The 21,633-nt window shown below is 38.0% G+C and overlaps 1 protein-coding gene across 2 annotated transcripts in view; it reads right to left on the reverse strand.

The window, feature by feature from the left end:
* RRAS2 (RAS related 2) overlaps positions 1-20,840 on the reverse strand; it is a 68,836-nt gene extending 47,996 nt beyond the window's left edge. The window contains exon 1 of one of the 2 annotated variants that reach the window (XM_074336035.1): positions 20,424-20,840. In XM_074336035.1, coding sequence (XP_074192136.1) covers positions 20,424-20,531 — 108 coding nt within the window. In that variant the 5' untranslated portion in view covers positions 20,532-20,840. Of the gene's footprint in view, positions 1-19,887; positions 20,113-20,423 lie in introns of those variants that run through there. The other variant, XM_074336036.1, reaches the window with a different exon arrangement.
* Positions 20,841-21,633: the final 793 nt, after the last annotated feature.

Genomic DNA, 21,633 nt, shown 5'->3' on the forward strand with positions numbered 1-21,633 from the left:
CAAAAGCAGAATAAAAAGGAAGAAGAAATAATCAATGGACTGGAAGATAGAACAACAGAAACTACTCAATCTGAAAAACCAGAGAGAAATAGACTGAAAAAAATAAAGGAACAGAGCCTCAAGTCCCCTGTGGGCCTCTAACAAAAGATCTAACATTCACATTATCAGTACCAGAGGAGAGGACAATGAGAGCGGGGCTGAAAAAGTGCTTGAAGAAATAATAGCTGAAAACTTCCCAGATTTGGCAAGATAGAAACCTACACACTCAAGAAGCAGAGCAAAACTAAAAAGGAAAAAAACCCAAAGAAATCCACACTAAGACACATGATAATTGAACATCTAAAAACTACAGACAAAGAAAAAATCTTGAAGGCAGAGAAAAACATCTTATCTATAGGGCAAAAACAAAGGATGATAGCAGACTGAGCATTAGAAACCAGAAGTAGCACAATTTTTCAGGTGCTGAATAAAAATGAATTATAGACCCAGAATCCTATCTCCTCCCAGAGCACCCGCCAAAAAAAAAAAAAAAATAGCCTTAAGGAATGAAGGTAAAGCAAACATAAGAGAATGTGTCACAAGAGGACTTATTCTGAAAGAATGGCTAAAGAAGTTCTCTAACCAGAAAGAATGAAAGAAGGAACCTCAGGGAGAATCCAGTTAGCAAAAATATGGATAAATAAGACAGTCTTTCCTTCTCTTGAGTTTTCTAAGTATGCTTGACATTTGAAGCAAAAATTATAATACTGTCTGATGTGATTCTCTATGTATGTAGAGGTAACATTTAAAATAATTATACTGTAAACAGGAAAGAGTAAAGGGTCATAAAGGGAGATAAGGTTTTTATACTTCACTCAAACTGGTAAAAATGACAGTCCCAGTAAACTGTGATAGTAGATGGAGATAGTCATAGTACTTGTGGGATTTTAACTTTTTTGTGAGTGTTCTAGATAGAAAAAGCTAAAATCCCACAAGTACTAGCACCATCTCCATTCTGTTGATGAGGAAATAAAGGCTCCGCAGTGCAAAAGTACGTTAATACTGTAAGTAGTGAATACGAAACTCAATCCATCTATAGTCATCTGGTTCCAAATCCTGATTTTTTTTTTCACTGCATTTAAAAAGGGGTTCTTGGGATTAAAACTTCAAAAACATGGATGGGGAAACATATTTTTTTAACTAGCCGCTAACTGAAATCTAGCATTTCCTTCAATAAACCACTGCAGCAGCAGTACCTGTGACTGTCACCAACAGAAATCAGATATTTCATAGAACAGTGGTTGCAGATCATTAGGAATAGCATTTACACTCAACACAAGTTAAGTAGGAATTGTTGTTTTTAATACTTTTATAACTATATTTAAATGTAATTGGTTTCCTTTATAATCGTCTGCATTCTACTTTATACATATAAAAATCAGTGCTGAGGAGTCCACACAGTAGGCTTTATCAAACTGCCAAGAGTACTGTGTACAAAAAAGGCTGAAGAACCACTGTACGTAGAATATTTTCCAAATCCTCTCTCTCACAAACATCTTAATGGACCATAGCTTCCACTTGCCACTAGTACAGGAAGAATAGCTCTGCTTGTGAGAAAATACCAGAGAAAGAAAACCTATAAAATTAAACCATGCCAGAAGCAAAACAGTTTTTCAAGTTCTCAAAAATCAATACCACAAGAGTCCAGGCCTTAGATGACAGTCAGAATCTATCCAAAATCACTAAGGGTCCCCCAACTTATACCATGAGTTAATTCATAGGTAACCCCCCCAAAAGGAGACCATCCAAAACTGTAAACTCAAGAGCAAGAGCACTTATTCCACCTTCCCCAACCTGCCACCTCTTACCCATCCCACGTCACCCCACCCACGTCCTCTTAAACACACATTATAATCTGTAAATCTAAAGATGCCCTTAAATCACATTTTCAATTTATCAAGGATTAGCAACGTCTAAGTGTACTTACTTTCACACTGAAGAATACAGAATTCCTGTTCTCTCATCTTACCTCCAAAAAAGCAGATGTAACCAAATAGAGGCAAAGCTTTGAGATGAACTACCAAAAGCATTTTTTTTCTAATCCCATGATCATTCAAACTTGGAAATAAGATTCCTTTCATTGACAAGGCTACCAAAAGGGTAGCACACTTTTTAAACAAATGATCCTACCAAAAAAAAAAAAATTATCAACTCTTGATGAAAATGTTCTCAGTCCTAAATATAAATGATTATATTTCATGGGCAAAAATGTCACCAATATAGCACAGAGCACAGGTCTAATATATGGTAACTCTAGATTTTCTTTAAATCCTTCCTCACATTTACATGTTATGTGAGTATTCATTTTGTATACCTACAAGTAGTGTTAAGAATTTTGTGCTGGGAAAGTTAAAGGTATCACTTCTTCATACAGGAAATTCAAGGCAAAATTAATCATCACTTCCTGTAACCACCAAGATGAAATCAGATACTACTTTGGAGAAATCTTCAGAAACTGTGTATAGTAATTTTAAAAGTAAATCACAACACATACTTATACACACACGTTTACACAAGACAGTTTTATTCACAAACTCAAATATAAACTTTTTACTGTAATAAGAATTGTACTGAAGTTTTATTTGTTGTTTGAATAGACAGAGAAAAAAAATAGTTTCCCACTCTGGAGGAAAACCCCTAAAGAACACACTTGTGTCTTGTCAACCAAGTCAAGATACCCTGAACACCAAATGAGGCTAAAAGTTTCCATTTGACTATATATTTTAAGTCAATTCAGAGTACATTCTTGTTCTTAATTAACTATAAAATATCTCAGAAAATGATATGAAGAAAAAGAGAAGAATATGTATTTCTACCTCCCAATTTGGGGGCGGGGGGGAACATAGCAATATGATTCTAGACCCTTCTGTGTCCTTTGACAATACATTCCCCCCTCCTCCCTCTCCCCACCCCTAGAGGCAATCAATGGCTAACCTTGGTGTGTGTCATTCTCAGGCATTCATACAACAGTATTTGTAGACTAGATACCCCTATCTTCTTAAGCTACGTTTTAGAGAGAATGCCATTGCAAATCTTTGGCCCTGTACTAGCTTTCATCAGTCACCATCATTAACAGTTTCTGTAAAAACGTATCAAGTCATCAAGTGTGTTTCTGATGAAACCTCACTTATCTTCCCCTTCCCGTTCAGTGTTCCTCCCAGATTCATACTGATAACAGTCACAAAACAGAATTCCATTCATTAAATGAGTATTTATCACTCTTTTCAGGTCCTCTCTAGTAAGTGTTGGCAGTTTTGTTCCAACTTAACATTCATAATTCTGTAGTAAGAAGACCGCTATATTTTAGGAGTCAGGAAACCAACATAAATCCCAGCTTCACTGTTTACTTACTAGAGGACCTTGGGCAAATCACTTCTTCCCAAGCCTCCATTTCCTCATCTCCAGAACGGAAACAAGGATGACCACGACACTGTCACACCGCCTTCCAATCATAAAGGGGTGTTGCCAGTGGAGAAGGAAATCATGTACACAAAAGTTCTCTGAGAACTAAAGTATCACACAGGGAAATTATAAAAAGTACTAGTTATTACAAAAATTCTTAAGAATTACTTTAAAAAGTTAAAATGTGACCAAATTAATTTTTTAAATTGGGGAATATTGGGGAACAGTGTGTTTCTCCAGGGCCCATCAGCTCCAAGTCATTGTCCTTCAATCTAGTTGTGGAGGGCGCAGCTCAGCTCCAAGTCCAGTTGCTGTTTTCAATCTTTAGTTGCAGGGGACGCAGCCCACCACCCCATGCGGGAATTGAACCAGCAACCTTGTTGTTGAGAGCTGGCGCTCTAACCAACTGAGCCATCCGCCCCCCCAAAAAAATTAATTTTTTAATAATTCATTAAATAACCTAATGCTTTTACTGCAGAACTTAAAAGTTTTAACAATGTTGAAATAACACTTGACTCAGTCTGTTTACAATAAAAAAGTTCCACAACTAAATAATTTGTTCTAAATTCCATACTGAGTCAAGATTCTCATTTTGGAGATTATGATTAAAAACTCTATAAAACCCTCCCAAAGAAATTACACATAAATCATGTTTTTAAAGGTGTACAAACACTATTGGAATGAAATGGTTTTTTTCTTCTTTTGTGTTGCAAGCAATTTAGAAAACTTTAAGGAATGACAGGATTTCTTTGACTGCTGTGGGAATAAGACCCTCTCTCCCACTCCTACCCCACCAGAAGAGAAGAATACCACTTTGTCCTCCAGCTTGGGAAGAGGCATTCTCTAGGTGTGAAGACTATCATGACCCCAGTGAAAATAAGGACAGTTCTATGACAAGCCAAAGCGATGCGACATTCATGTATTGTACAGAAGGAAGTATGAAGGCAACCTTTTAAAAACCTTAGGGGAAAGAGGTCAAATAAGATATAACAATCTAAGTAATTTTTAAAAACTCATGCACTCTGTGCTATATAGGACTTTAGAATCTGAAAGGAAGGACCTTAGATAAAAGCTATTTCAGCCTCTTCATTTTGTAGATGAAGAAACCAAGGCCAAGAAAACATAGATCTTTTTACTAAATAAAGAAAATGCAGTAAGTGGGGGCTTTTACCCCTAAAGAAAATGAGTATCATGCAAGTGTTCTTTGAAGGCATTAAAAAAAATTCTTTTCACAAAGTGCAAATTGGAGACAGTAAATGTAATACAAAAGAAAAAAGGAAAACTAGGAAACCAGGAAGGGAGAATGGAGGAGCTGAGAAAGAAAGACAACCCCAAAGACTCAAAAATAACTAGTTATTTATCTCTACCCACAGATATTTATTAATGACAAAGGGAATAACTACTAATTTTTTAGTGGTTAACTAAGTGATCAGATTTCACATCACCCATAATGGGAAAAATAGACATCATGTGCCTCCTAAATATGATGTACTGGAGAAAGACTTTTCTTTTGTGATATTTCTGCCAAAACTACACAGTTTGATTCTGATGGTAAGACAACATCAGACAACCCAAATTGTGGGATATTTTACAAATAACTATTGGACTAAACTGACATGAAAAATAAGTGCAACATGTAATCCTGATTGGATCCTGGACCAAAAAAATTTTCTTTCTTTTGTTATAAAATAGGATATTATTGTAACAATTGGTGAAGTTTGAATAATGTAAGTTACATAATAATAGTATCACAATTCCCTGATTTTGATAAATGTACTAAGGTTATATAAAATACCTTTTTTTTTTTTTTGATCTTCAGGAATTAAACACTAAATAAAGGTAGGCATCACTGCCACGACTTACTCTCAAAACATTCAGGGGGAAAAATGCACAGAATACTATGGAAGCACATGGGAGGGGCACCTAGTCCAATCTGGATATTCCCTCAGGAAAGGCTTGCTGGAGATGAAAAGCCTTAGTAACATCTAAAAAGATGACTAAGAATTAGTCAGATAAAAGGGCATATTCGGTAAAGGATGATACAGCATCAGAAGAGTCATGGATATGTATTTCACACAGATTGTGACTAAGTGAGCAGATTGTTTCTCCAGATGTAATACAACACACTGTGTGAGAGCAGGAATTACAACTGGTATGGGGCAGGTATCTGGGGGGTGCCAGGTGGGGAAATAGCAGCCATCAGAGCAGCAAGTGTAGGAGTAACAGGGAAATGGATCACAGAGGAGGAGGAGGGAGGAAAAAGGGAGGCAAAAGACACTTGCAACAAATTTTCACTCCCTATTCAATCCCAGCGTTCCTAATTTTTCAACTAAATGAAAAATGTTCCATGAATCTAACCATTTTTTTAAAAAAGAAAAAAAAACCTTAGACAAAGACTTCATTATTAAGGTAAGTAAAAAAAAAAAAAAATGAAATTAAAAGTGTTTTATTTGGGCAAGCTACCATATTCCTTAGGTACTTTGTAATCAGAAAACATGGATTCAAGTCCCATCTCAGTCATATTGTGGGATTTTGAGCAACTTATTTGACCCAGTTTCCCTATCTATAAAAAAGATGTAATAAAGGGTAAAGATTAAATAAGGCAATGCTTCTACCATGGTGTCTGGTGCACAGAAAATCCTCTATTATTAGTCATTATTGATCTGAAATAGTCTTCACAGGTTACTGTTCTTTATTTTAAAAAAAAATTTGAAATGCTTAGTATTATAATCTAGTTACTGTATAGGATAGGAAAATGAATTGAAGTCCAACCACCTTATCAAAACTAAACAAACTAAATCTACCTACACAGGTTCTGTACAAGCTTTATAATCACAGTATTAAGCCTTTCCGTCTTACAATTCTATTGAAATTAATACAAACTCAAAGTTAAAACAAGAAATTAGAAAATGCCAGTTTCATTACCCAGCTACTAACTACTTATCTGAGGACATTAAGTTGGGTGCCGTTTTCAATGTTAACCACCTAACTTGTCTTATACAAATATTTCACTACTGCAACTTTAATTCACAACAAAATATTATAAATACAAGGTTTAAATCTATTACTTATAACCCATTCTAGCATCATTCTAAATAAATAGTCATTGAGAGTCATAAAAGCCATTAAAGTAATTACTAGGATCCATTGTAAGTAATAAAATATAGAATATTACAAGGAGTTCCATTAAAAAAAAAGAATGTGGGGTATTTTGTGACGGGCCAGTAAGACAGCTGGAACAAAGCTGTTGGAGCAACAGCTGTGCACCATGTACTATTCATCTAAAACCACAAACTAAAGTAACCCATGTCAGACAACTTCATTTGACTAATCAGTTCAGCCCAGGGCTCCTTCCTGAGGCTGCTACAAAGAAATCTAACTAACTAAATAATTTGCAATTACTCGAGAAGAAAAAAATAAAACATCAGTCTGTCTTTAAATGTAAAATAAAACTGAGACTCACAATCTAACATTATAACAGAAGTCTAAGTTTTCCAAGCTATTTTCACACTGGCTACAATTATGACGACAGAACCAATCAGACTTCATAATGGTCAGGAAATAATCCAAACCCAACATTTGATAAAGTTTAAATTACTAATGTACAACCTCACCAATTTCTACTCCATTCTTAACTTTCAATTTAATGAAAAGTACTTTACCATAAAAACTGCAATGGTTATAAAATTTTTAACATTAAATAACTTGATAATTTAAAAGTAGCTCTTTCAAACCAAGTTGTTGTCATGGAAACTCCATGCTAATATCTGAAAATAATGAAGTCATATAGTACTAAATTAAGCTACTACAACTTTTCCTTTAAACGTCTGCAAGTCATTAAATTATCGCAGACCGACACCTTTGTTTTACATTTTATTTCTATTTTTTTAGTTCCAAAAACCCATGAATACTTCTCTAACCTTAAATTCACTCCTTTCTTAGTTTAAGACACATGCCTGTGTGTGCTTATATTATGTGCATATACATGCATGAAATGAATTTCCCTACCTTATTTAGTTGACACATCTTAATTTCAGAGGCAAAAGGACCAAATTACAAATTTAATAGTCACATATATTTTCCCCAAGATTTCTGAAATGTAAATGTTATTTATATCTATCACAAATCTTCCTTTGCAGTTTGACTCGACTACTTGCTTACTATTCTTTTCCTTTCGGCTAACAAATTGCTGACTGTTGTAATCTCAACCACATTATCATCACTTAACCAAAAACAAGACATTAAGAAAAAACCCACCAGGAAATAAAACGAAAGTAATAAATCTTTAAGACCTTATTCTCAGGCTGTTTTACATTTCAGAATTTCCAGAGAGAAATCAAAATAGGACTATCTTCTCCAAAGACTATTTTGAATAAAACTGAATGCCATGGATCAACTGCCGAAACTTCTGAAACTCAAAGATTCAAATATGCACATGTCACATACAGATAATGTTTTAATTATGGAGAAACTAAAAAATCCAAAACGAAAGCCAGTTCAGTTGTTTATCCTCTTCCGTAACTAGCTGCTATGGAACTAGAATAGACACAACTCAGCGTTCCTAAGACCTCTTTTCATTTCCAACTATTTACTACGTCCTGTTCATGACCTAATACTAGCAATGAATAAGTATTAACAAATATTTTGCTATGTGTTCACTTCTATGTAACAAAGGTATTCCTGGTCTATGATTCTTAAAATCGAAATATGAATAAAACATACAAACAAACACAACAAAAGGGCAGACATTCAGGCAAAATATTGCAAATCTATAAAATTCTCTACTAAAATATTTGTTTTACTTGCAAATATTCTAGTGTTTATAGGATTTAAAATAATAAAGCCAAAATGAACCACCCGCAGAACGGCTGTCTAAAGCCCAGTCACACAGTGGCTGAAATGAAGATCTAAATAAATGTCTTGAAGTGCAAGAAGGATTCTTCACACTTCAAGCTGCCTTTTCTCAGATAAGCAACCCATGAAGCTTCCAAGTTCAGGACATCTTTTTAAAAACAAAACATGGCAGCTGTGGTGTCTAATTTCGTAAGGCAACCACAAGGAGTAAGTTTCTCAGAAACAACCTCTACTTTTAAAATATTCTCTTATACTCTCAATGCAGGGAAAATAAAGTAATAAACAAATTAATAAAAAAAACCTAAGTCTGCATAAATAAAGGTTAAATACAAAGATACAATACAAAAAGAATAAAAACAAAGTTACCTTGATTATTTCACAAACACATAACCAAATAATACAATAAATGTGAATGGGCTGAATTCTCGGACTAAAAGACACAGACTCTCAAAGTTTGATTTTTAAAGATCATATTACACACTATTCACAACAGTTTATCACAAAATGACCAAAACAAAACAGTGAAATAACAAATGAAGTAAATGCATACAAAAAGTAGGAATGGCAACATTAATATCACAGGATGAAATTCAAGGCAAAACTCAGCAAAAGGCTGGGGCAGCCAGATGGCTCAGCTGGTTAGAGCGCAAGCTCTGAACAACAGGGTTGCAGGTTCAATTCCCACATGGGCCAGTGAGCTGTGCCCTCCACAACTAGACTGGAGACAATGAGCTGCCGCTGAGCTTCCAGAAGGGCAGCTGGCGGGATGGCTCAGTTGGTTAGAGCGCAAGCTCTCAACTACAAGGTTGCTGGTTCAATTCCCATATGGGATGGTGGGATGCGTCCCCTGCAACTACAGATTGAAAACAGCAACTGGACGTGGAGCTGAGCTGCACTTTCCACAACTAGACTTAAGGACGACTTGGAGCTGATGGGCCCCGGAGAAACACATTGCTCCCCAATATTCCCCAATAAAATTTATGGAAAAAATAAAATCTCAGCAAAAGGCTGAGACAAATTATAAGAGACACAAAGATTTAATATCATAATATTTTATGTACTAAATAATATAACATCAAAATAAAGCAAAATCAGAAATGCAAGGAAAAAATTAAAAGTCTTCATGGGAGACTTAAACGTTATTTCAGTTTCACAGATTAAATAGGCAGATTAAAAAAGGAAGGATATAGAAGATTTGAACACAATCAACAAATTCCATTTTAATAGATTTGTGTAACACTTTGTACCTTTTGTGATACAAATAAATACTCATTCTTCTCTCATGTTCCTGGAATATTTACAAAAATCAATGATTTGTTTGCCATTAAAAATTCTTAATGTTCCAAAACAGAGAATTCTCAGGTCATGTTCTTGGACCATAGCCCAATAAAGCTAGAAATCTACAAAAGAATTAACTCAATCCTTCCCTAAATTAAATTACTTAAAAATTAAGGGGACATCCAAACTCAAATGAAAATGATCTAAGAATTGATAAAAGTGCAAGATTTCTTATCAAAGGAAACAATGCAAAATCATTCTAACAATGATCCTAAAAGTCATTTAGGATGCTACAGACTTTGTGATGATGGTTCCATCCTAAGAAAACATTCTGCCCTCACTAAAATCCTTTAAAATAATTTTTTAAAATATAAATTATAGCACATAAGTTACATGGAGTACTACTGTGAGAAAAAATGGCAATCTCATTTTTTAAAAAAGGAGAAAGCAGTAACAAAAGTTTATATATGAAGTCATGAAAAAGACTTCTATACGTTATGCAGTTAAAATAACCACACTTCAGATTGCACGTGCGCGCAGAAAAACGGACTCCTTTTGCTTCTAGGCCATTTAATTTTCTACTCATACCTACAGCAAGAAAAACCTCTCGTTCATCTACATTTCACAGCCTCTCTCTCTCTTTCTCCCCCCGCCCTCCCCGACTTTTCCACTTGTCTCAGTGCAGAAAGCTAGAATTGAAGGATTAATAAACTTGAAAATTGTCCCTTTTAACCATCTCTAACTCTCCAAAATTGTACCTCAGCCAAAAACCCAAACGTGGCTGAATGTCTTAGGTCAGGGGTGTCCAAACTGCGGCCCGCGGGCCAACTGCGGTCCGCAATCCATTGTTAATTGGCCCACAGCAAATTCCAAAAATATATTTAGTTTACTTAAATAAACCAGGTGAGGCAATACGTACTTCACCTCGAGTGAGTGGCCCAGCTGTTTGTGTATTTTACCGCATATGGCCCTTGGTAAAAAACGTTGAAAAAGTTTGGACACCCCTGTCTTAGATCATTAAATCAAATTTCACATTTGTTGCAATCCTGTTACTGATACTCCAAAAACTGAAGCTCCCTGGTATCAACCTGCCCTTCAGCATCAAAAAAGAATGAGAATCTCAGTGACCCACAGTAATTCTGAGGGATGGCCAGTCTTTACTTCCAACACCAAGAACAGCTAAGATCAACTCTCATGGGAAGATAAATTTTAAAAACATTCCGCCACACAAGGGAAAAATAAAATCAGTCATACAGAAGACAAATTTGACAAATTCTCCTAGAATGAATACCTCTTATCCTTTTCACTGGTTGACTTAAGACAATATGGTACAATGATTTCAGAGAATCAATGCACAAATTGGTATTTCAGAATATAACTGAGACAATGAATACAAAAATGGAGAAGAAAACCTTCCCAGACCTGAGAGTGTTTTACCATTTCCCAGAGAAAACTAGTCAACATAGAAAAACTTCTAGTTTCTGATAAATGTTTCCATTTCCAATGATAAGAGAAGGCTACAAGCACACAAGTAGAAAACAAGTTATTCCTGCAGAATGGAAACTTGAGGCCAGCCAGATAAAGGTAAAGCCCTGGAAGAGAAATAAAGCAGTACCCTCCACTATTTTAATACAAAAATGTTGAGACCCAATAATTTTATACCCAGTCAAATCACCGTTCATCATGCAAAAGTAAATATAATCTTACATATCTTTACAGTAAAAACTACTTACAAGTATTCTCTAAATCACAATTCATTATAGAAATTAGCTGTGGATGAGGACTGCTTATAAGCACTGAAACCAGTGAGAATGACAGAAATGGCAAAAGCAATAATAACCCTTAACGAGAAAGGGATTCATACCACTGAGTATTTTTAAAATAACAAAATAAAATGCAAAAGACAAAAAGCAATCTTTTAAAAACATTGCAATCACACACAGTTTTGGTTGCTTTAAATAAGGACACTAAATTTATGAAAGAAGTGGGTGGAAACGGAGCAAACAAAACTGTTAAATACCTCATTTTCCATAAATGAAAACACTATTAATCTGATTTTTTAATTAAATGTCTAAGAATATGAATAATTTTAAGATAAATCCAACAAGTGAAAAAAAGAGAGAGAATCAACCATTCAAAACCACCACAGAACACAGAGGAAAAATCTATATAGCAAAAGACAAAGGGAGGTGCAAAGGGAGGTCACTATGCTCAGGATCACAGCCAAACTTTGTATCGGCCTAACCTAAACTTATCAACGTTTCCCTTGAAAGACATCTGCCTACAAAATTAAGCAGAAATTTTCCCCTTAGAGAGAAAGCTGGTCCCCTTTTTGCCTCAACTTGGTTCCTTTAGGCTTAACTTCATTCAGTGCCTAGCGAGGGTGATTACAAAGACCAAATCTTGTTAGCAAGACTGAGGAAAACAAACTCTGCTTACTATCGTTACCCAAAGCAACATAAGAGATGTGAACTGTGATCAGTCATTCAAGGTCATGTCACCAGGTTCCTCCCATGGTTATTACACTGGTACCTTGGTTTTTTAACGTAATCCGTTCGGGAAGACCGATCGAGTTCTGAAACGTTCGAACACCGAGGCACAGTTTCCCCATAGATAGTAATGAAAAATGGACTAATCCGTTCCAGACCTTTAAAATCAACCCCTAAAACTGCAAATTTAGCATGAATTTTACTATCTAATGATACCATAGATCCATACAATATACGACGTTTGTAAACTGAAATGTTCGTCAACAGACGTTGGAAAACAGAGGTACCACTGTATTTTCCCCTTGATAGATACTTTGAGACTATGTTAACATCCAACTACTTAAACTTTCACCCAGTAGTTTTAACATCCACTTATGATGCATATTGAATCAACTGTTATGATTGCCAAATGGATGATTTTGTAATTCCACTATTTCCTCTACACCTATTAGTCAGAATTCTACCTTAAACAAGAAATTCCCTTTGTCCTTCATTTATCTATTTATCACTCTGGAGTCATAGATTCTTACTTTCTGGGCAATAATCAATTATTATCATTATTTATTTTGATGATCATGTATTGTCCCAGAGTTAACCAGTGGGGATTCTCACAGCTTAGCTGTATCTCTTTGACATGCCACCATCGATTTGTTTCTTGAGCACTTCTTTACTTTATGGCCCTATAAGATGCTCCAAGCGTCATCTATTTTTCTCTGCCCCAGCCATGGGGTCAGTCATTTAACCAAGACTCCTTTTCGTAAAAAATGGTTTTTAGAAACCAAGATCTGGCTCTAGATATTCTCACTGCTAACAGGGTGTTCACTATTTCTAGCCCCTCTCAGCAGACAGAACTGAAAAAAGACATGTAGATGTGTGTCTGTGTGTCCACAAACATCTATTTCTGTATCTACTCACATACTTTTTAAACCTTGAGTTCATGCAATTAACTTGAATTCCAATCAAATATCAGAGCTCACTCTAGCCTTCCCCCTTTCCACATTTATAATTTCATTCTCCAACAGTGAGAAAATGTGGCTCCTATTTTCCACAAATATACGGGGAGGGCTGGAGGGCCAAAACAATGTATACAAGTATGTATACAAGTGGACATTTGGTCAGCGTTGCTCAAGCAGTAGTTTACCATAATCAAAAATGTCTGGACGCTGATGGTAACCACTTTGAACACATCTTGTAATTGCAGAAGTCAAATGAGACCTCTGTTCATCTTTTGTTATCAGTATATATTGAATATACTACAATTTTAATAGTTTTCCTTTCTTAAAATGTGTGTACATTTTTTAAATCCCAGTATAAGAATTATTTCAAAATTGCAAACTCATGCTTCTGTGACAGACAAAAAAAAAAAAAAAAAGCCTATTAACCAGAGTTCAATGTTTGTTTGAAGGGTGTGTGTGTGTGTGTGTGTGTGTGTGTGTTTTGTACTTATCCTAGGGACATAGTCCAAACACCACATTCAAAAATTACTTAGTTTTTTACCTTCCCCCGTTCAGTGTAGTTATATTATTCATTTGCAATAAGGTTCTGTTCACTCGCTTCTGTGTGTAGTCTACTTTAGGGTGGTTTCCTTCCTTCATCACTTGTTTTATTGATGTTTGCTGTTTATACACTGAGTATGTGACATTACATGGTTCCAAAAGTCAGAAAGGTATCCTCAGAAGTCACCACCCTCATTGCCACCCAACACCTACAGGTAACCAATCTCATTAATTTCAGACTTCTTCCTGTGCTGTTTTTATCCCAAAGAACATACAGTTTATCCTTATTTCCCCTTCTTTCTTACACAAAAGGTAGTATATTACGCATACAACAGATACTTTTCTACTCTGCTTTTTTCACTAAACAATATATCCTGGAAAATACTCCACATCAGTTCAGAGATATTTCTCATTGTTTTCATAGCTGCATATAACGTTCATTGGGTGAATGTATCGTATTTCCTTCAACCCCTCTACTCTCTTGTAGGTTGCCTGTAATTATTTTAATCACAAGGCTGTGACCTCATACATGTGTATTTTTATTCTTTTGAAAGTGTATCTTCAGGATAAATTCCTAGATTTGGGGTTACTGAATGAAAAGGTAAGCACACATGTAGCCAAAACAAAATCCATCTTATGTCTCCTGACATAATGCACTATCGAATAGAAGAACCTATCATTTCTGTTATTCCTGCCCCCAAAATGTATAACCTGAATCTAACCATGAAGAAACAAACTCAAATTGAGGGAACTCTACAAACAACTAACTTGTACTCTAAAAATGTCAATGTCATAAAATACAAAGACTGTTCCAAATTAAAGAAGACATGGAAACAGAATGCACTGTATAATCTGAGATGTCCTTCTTTTCTTTTAATTTTTTTTTAATTGGGAAATATTGGGGAACAGTGTGTTTTTCCAGGACCCATCAGCTCCAAGTCAAGTCGTTATTTTCAATCTAATTGTGGAGGGCGCAGCTCACAGTGGCCCATGTGGGAATCGAACCGACAGCCTGGGTGTTATGAGCACCGCGCTCTAACCACTGAGCCAACTGGCCGCCCCTGAGATTTTTCTTTTGCTATAAAGGGCATTACTGGGACAATAGGCAAAATCTGAAAAAGTTCTGCATATCAGATTAGTAGTAAATATATCAATGTTAATTTCTAATATTAGTTATATACTATGTTTATATAAGTAAATGACCCTGTTTTTAGGAAATGTACAACGAGGTATTTAAAAATAAGGGGCACTGTTTTCAACTTACACTCAAATGATTCAGAAAGAAATTGTATGTATATATGGGGGGAAGGATGAAACAGATATGATAAAATGTTAGCATTGGGGAAATCTAGGTAGTTTTTTTAAAAAGCAACACAGGGTGTCATTTTGACATTTATCTTCATAATTCTAGTACTGAACATTTACTTACTTGTAAACAAAACTCCGTCTCCTAGGAAAAAACATGACCATACAAGGTGACAAGATTGTTGGCATTAAACTATTAATATCTACAAACAACAAATTCTGTAAGACTATAAAAGTTTTAATTAAACTAAGACAATGCTATTCAATGCTATATAACCAAGAAACAATCACATTGCTTTTATAAAACACTTAAAAATATAACATAACTGATAAAAGACAAGGAACTCAGTGAATTATGTCTCCAGTAGCACAGTTTTAGGCAACTTACATTTCTTTGCTTCTTTCAAAACCACACAGAAAATATGTGAATAAATATACAAATCTTTGTATTTTTCATAAAAGCCTGCGAGACATTTTTCTTTATGAAATAGAAACCAAAGGCCTACCAAGGACATCACTTTAAACTAAATTTCAATCCCAAACATAGACTCAGGGGTTCTAGCCAAAGTAATTCAAGATCAAGGCCTTTCAAGAAGATTCAATGACCAGTAAGTCCACACAGCCTGCAGAGAGAGTGAAAGCCTTCTACTAATTATCACTTCTCAGTAAGGAGGGCACAGTAGAACTAATACCCTAACAGCACTTCTATTTTTCCTCACAAAAAAAAAGAAAAAAGGAATAAATGTTCATGTGGCATCACAAAATCTGTTTCAATTTTAATTTGAAAAAGGAACCTTGGAATCTTTTCAAAAATGTAAAAACATACTATTTAAGAAAGTCTTTTTCCCCATCCCTCCCCCACTTTTAAAGTTACCAATTTATTTTCCTAAGTGAATTCAACAGATTACTTTCATTTATTTCAACACTTAGGAAAGACCCATGACACTTCAGCCACACAGATAAATTAAAAACCCCACCCCAGTAGCTGCCTGTCATCACTCTGCCTTCTGAACTACTCAACATACATGACCCCTCTACACCCCTGCAACTTCCTCATACCTGGAGAGACGGACGGACACACACACACACATACACACAAGTTAGAACGAATAAAACGAATGAGTTTTAAGAAATCCCGGAATTTCCTTCTACTTCTCCTATTTCTTTCTATTGACAAAGACAGTCAATCTTAAGTAGAATCTAGCTCTTCCTCGAGTACCTAGCACCTGTATCTGATAACTGCCAGTAGAACCATTTCAACTGATCAAATAAGGTAATCTCTAGTATGTACCACCATTGGGAGAGATGCCTTATTTTCCAATGCTAAGAATTCATTTGTAAATTACTCTGAAAATGTAAAATAAAAATTTGCACACTGAAAAATAAGTCTACAGTATAGTTTCAAATTCACAAAGTTAATTTAAGTGACTTATAATTGCAGGATGTGTCAAGATGTAGCAATAGAACAGCAATTCAGCAATCTAAATCTTCGCACCTGCATTAATTCATTATGAACACAAATACATGAGTCTTGAAATCTCTTCTAGGATCTCTGTCCCAAGAAAAGGCAAGGAAAAAGCACTCTAGGTAAAAAGCAATGCCTGAGTCAGGTCCAAATTAACAGGTTGTAAAACTAACTGAAACTACTATGTGAGAACCCAGCTATCCCCTATATAGCTCAAAATCTGACAAACTGCTGAATAGAAAGTCAGGATGCTAAACGAAGAACAGAAGCTGAGAAATTCCTCTCTTTAATTGTGCAAAACATGTTTGGTCTCTTTCTCAGAGTTGCTAGGTTAGCATTAACTCAAAACCCCAATGATTACTCCATTATTTCTCAAAATCAAACCCCAACTGATAAAGAGAATTTCCCCAACTCAAAATGGGATCAACATTCATCACCTAAGTGCTACACAGAACTGAGGAGGGGAGTATGAGTTTGGGGTGGGAGGGTGGGGGTTGTTGAAGACTTAACAATAAGAGAACAGCCTCCATGTCAAGGAAAAATGAATACATTACGAACTTTGTTTTGAAGGAACAAGATCTAGAATAGCAAATAAAACCAGGTAACAAGTATTATTTACTTTGTAGATGGCACTGTGCTGAATGATTTGCATGTAAACCCTAAAGGTACTATTAATCTCCCTTTTTATATGGGGAAATTGGCTTGGAGAACCTAAGAAACTTGACCAAAGACACACAGCTAGTTAGTTAACTGAGCAAAAAAGAACCTTGAATTTGAAAGGTTCAAAGATTTATTCACCCAAAGTCAACATTTTATAGAGAAGAGACTGAAGCTTTGACGAGATTAAGGGAGATTAAGATTCCCCAGTGTAGGCTGAGTAGGGAGACCTAGGACCCCAATATTCAGTGTTCTCTTCATTGCACTTTGTACAATGTTAAGATAATCTCCTAACTAGAGTTTACTCACCGTTTAGGTATTCTATTTACCAACAGAACTTAAAACAGTTTTCAAAAAACTATGAACTATGAACAGAAACAAGGTCATGTATTCACAATACTCTTAATAACAAAATATTTTACGTTTATCACATTTTATAATGTGTTATACTCGTTTTAAAGAAAAGCACCTCAATTAAGTAATTATTGCCTTAATTTCATAATTTTGCAGTTTTTCATAAATACAGGAGGCAACAAATAAAGCTAAGGTTAAAGAAAGAGCTAAAGGCAAAGATGTTTTTAAGTTCTCCACTCCCAAATCTGTTTAATTTTTTTCTGCTCAAAATTATAAAACAGAAAAATATATATTGAACACTATAAAATGTTGTTTTTTTTAAATCTCAGGAGTCTTAAAAAATAATTAAAACCAATTTGTGATATCCTGGTCTCCTACAAAGAGAAAGAAACTGACTTCCGCTTGTTAAGATTATTATCCTCTGCCCTTTCCTCTCCCTCCAATTACTATTGCTAGACAATCACAGCAGAATGAGTTTTAATTTCCCAGGAGTGAGACAATAAATAGCGGATCCATTAAGAGTAGGTGATAAATAGTCACATTAGCTCCATAATCTAAGATTAATATAATAACAAGCAGAATAATGTTTGTAGCCTTAATATGCACTACACATTTTTCTAAACCCTTGACATATGTTAACTCATTTAATTTTCACATCAGTGGTATGTGGTATTTTGTTATTTCTCCAGTTTACAGATGGGGAAAACTAAGGTAAGGAGAGGTTAAATAATTTGCCTAAGATTACACAGAGCTGAAACTCTATCCAGGTAGTCTGGCTCCTACCTCTCCACCAAGTCTCCCCAAAGTGGGAGGCTATGTTCCTCCCTTTCTCTAGCCCCAAGTCATCTGCCTATGCCACACCCCTCCCTTCCCTGCTTCTTCTCTCCCAGCTAGACTGTCACTCCCACATACTCACGTAAGACCTGCCCTCTCTCCCTATACCAAGCCTACACAATACTTTCTTTCATGGATTCTCTCCAAGCTGACTTTTCCCTGATTCTGAATTCTCTTTGCATTTAAATGTCACACACTTATAATCATCGTTAAATGAGTACATACTACACACTAAGTCCAACACTAAGAGTATTCCCATAATTTAAAGGATTGTAAAGAATTTGTGATGGGACCCACTTTACTAAACAGAATTGAGGCTCAGAGAAGCTAAATATTGTGGCAATGTTCTCACAGTGAATAAATGACACAGCAAGACCACGCAGTCCAATCTGTGTAACTCAGTGCTCACACTCTTTCTCTATGTATAACTCCATGTCTTCCCCACGCATACATGTCTCCTTTATTTCTTTTATATCACCTAGAGCACCTAGGTACATTACGCTTCTTGAAGGAGGTATTTCTTTAAAAATGAATTCTATAAAATCATTAGGAAGACAGCAAATTACCGCTATCTTAATGGTTTCTAATACTATTTCCAAAAACAAAAGGTTTCCAATTCCTTAAATAATTAGCAGCTTACCTTCAGATTCAAATACATTCAGATGGTCCCTCCCCCCCAAAAAAATCTAAAGAAATATTTGTAGTTGAAGTCTTTTAGGTAACACTGCTTATTAATACTAGAACACAGGATTATTCTCACTCCTCACCAACCTCCCCACCACCACCACCACCACCACCACCATTAACTACAGTCTCCACAGAAAGGGTTAGCTATAAATTGTTTTGCTTTGCCATTAGTTAGTCTCTCTTGATTCTAGGAAAATAGCAACACGACAGCATTCCTGATTCTGTAGCCTGCTAAACTTAAACCAATCTCACCTCTAAGTGTAATTTTTTAACCCACTAATGAGCATACTGTAAATGCTCATTTACATAAACATCTTCTCTTCCTGGATACAAAGGCTCTAGCAGCAGTTTTTAATATCTTGAAACAGTGGAACAGCAATTCTTGCTCATTTAGTCAATGGGAAAGGTAACGATCACATTTATGTTATAGTAAGTACTCTGTATTTTAATGTCACTATTAATATTAAGTGAAATGAAATAAACTCTTCCAGTATCCCAACTGATAACAAATATGTGAAACGGAAACCAGAAATAAATACTTCACCAAAGCATCTTAACAGTACTCATGATACAAGAGCATCTTTGTTACCTGTTATAACGGGGTACCGTCGTTCTCTCCCAGCATATGCCACACCTTCTAGGTTGGCAAAAGGCAATATCTGGGTTTCTCTTTTCTTAAACGCCCCAAAATTTCACTTAAACCTCTTACCAAGGGCAAATCCTAAGAATGAATAATTCCACCTCCCTTTTCTTTACAACCCCTGACTTTCCATCTCCAGTTAACAGAGAGGGTTGGGGGTGGGGAAGAGGGTGGTTGGAACAGACACAGAACGCTCGGTCGATCACCTCCCAGCCTGGCCCATCCCAAACTTCACCTTGGCACCAGGAATTCCTAGGAAATGGTCTCACCCCTATCGGAGAACACTGTTAACTTCATCGAAGCCACCATTTCCCTGGGGCATTATCACACACTCCCACCCGGACACACTACCTAAGAGATTACTTAAAAGAAAGCACAAATACACACAAAGAGAAACACACTGCGTGAAGCGTGCAGCTCCCGCTCAGCGTGAGCGGAGAAGCCCGGAGACCACGCGGAGCCGCGCGCGGCCAAGTTGCCACCGCGATCGCACCGACGGTGCAGCAGGCGGCCGGGGCGGCTGGAAACCCAGAGCGCAGGGCTCCAGCCCCACGCTTGACGCCCGGCTCCTTGGCCCTCCGGGCAGGAAGCCCGGCGCGGCGGCGCTGCCTCTCCGAAAAGGCTCGGGCCCCGGCCGGAGCGATAAGGTGGATCGGCGCTTCCCACCCTCCCAGCTCCGCCCTCCCGGCCACATTCCTGAGAAGCCCGACTCCCGGGACGCAGCGCGGGGCGCTGGGCGGACAGAGGAGTGCGGCGCTGCAGCCCTTGGGTAGGAGGACAGAACCCGCCGCGTGCCCCCCTCTCGCCCGCCCCGGGCCCGCGCGGCGTCTCCGGGGCGGGGTCGCGGCGGCCGCCCCGCCACAGGTAGCGCGAGTCCCCGCCCGCCGCCACCCCGGCGCCCCCGGCAGGCCCGCTCCAAGCACCTGGATGAACTGGATCGTGAGCGCCGACTTGCCCACGCCGCCCCCGCCGACCACCACGAGCCGGTACTTCTCCTGGCCGGAGCCGTCCCGCCAGCCGGCCGCGGCCATGGGGACGCCGCCGAGCCCAGCCCGGCCACGCCGAGCCGCCGCCTGCCTTAGGCCCGGCTCTGGGGACGTGTGCGGCCGGCTGGCTGCGGGCGAGCGGCCGGGCGGGGGTCCCAGGCGCCCGGAGCTGCCGGGAGGGCCGGTCGGTGCGGCAGCGCGTCGCCCTGGCTGGCCGAGATCCGCCCGAGGCGCAGAGAAGCGGGGTGACTGTAGGGGCCAGGGGCGGCAGCGGCCGGGGGGCGCGCTAGTCCACACGTCTCCGCAGCGCCTGCCGAACGCAGCCTTCAGCGCCGCTACAAATGGCCGTCTGGGGGCTGGACTGCTAGGCTGAGGTGCTGCATATGCATGAGGGGGGCGGGCCGGGGCGGGGCCGCGCGGGCTGGAGCTGAGATTCAGGAGCTGACCCGGGGCTCAGACCCCTGCGGCCCTGCCCTTCCAATCCCTTGACTGCGAGTGTGTGTGTGCGCGCGCGCGCGTGCGTACCTGTGTGAGGAACAGCATGGGAGTGGGTGTCAAGTGGAAGTGGAAAGACGGTAGACAGTGTGTGACCATAATTGTGTATGTCAGGGATTGTCAGGGATTATGTGGATGAAAAATACAGTATGTGAAGGCATGTGTGAAAAATAGAGCTGTTCTCATTGTAACTCACTTTGTCAGAGAGTAAATATCCTGCTGTAAGAGTACCGATGGTGACCAGGATTGTGTGAAAAACAGTATGTGACAATGATTGAGGATTAGAGCAGTGTCACAGTAATTGTGTGTGTGATGAGCTTGTGGTGACTGTGTGAGGAATGTGACAGACACTGAGCACTGGGGAATAAGTCACAGTGGTTGAGCATGCGTGGACAAGAGTGCATGTGACAGATTTTGTATGTGGCAGAAGAGTGTTTTAGTGGTGTGTCTATGTGTGAGAAATATATGATAATTGTGTATGCAGAGTATGAGTGTGAGAGATTAGTTTGTATTTATTTACATTCTGCATACCAGGCACTGTGCTGGAAATCCTTCTGTGAACAAACCGATATCCTTGCCCTCAGGGAACTTAGCGTCCAATGAGAGAGACAGTCAGGGCAACAGGCCAAGGGTAAGGCATAATAATAAGGGC

The sequence above is a fragment of the Rhinolophus sinicus genome, linkage group LG06 (genome assembly GCF_036562045.2).
Source record: "Rhinolophus sinicus isolate RSC01 linkage group LG06, ASM3656204v1, whole genome shotgun sequence".
NCBI classification, from domain to species: Eukaryota; Metazoa; Chordata; class Mammalia; order Chiroptera; family Rhinolophidae; genus Rhinolophus; species Rhinolophus sinicus.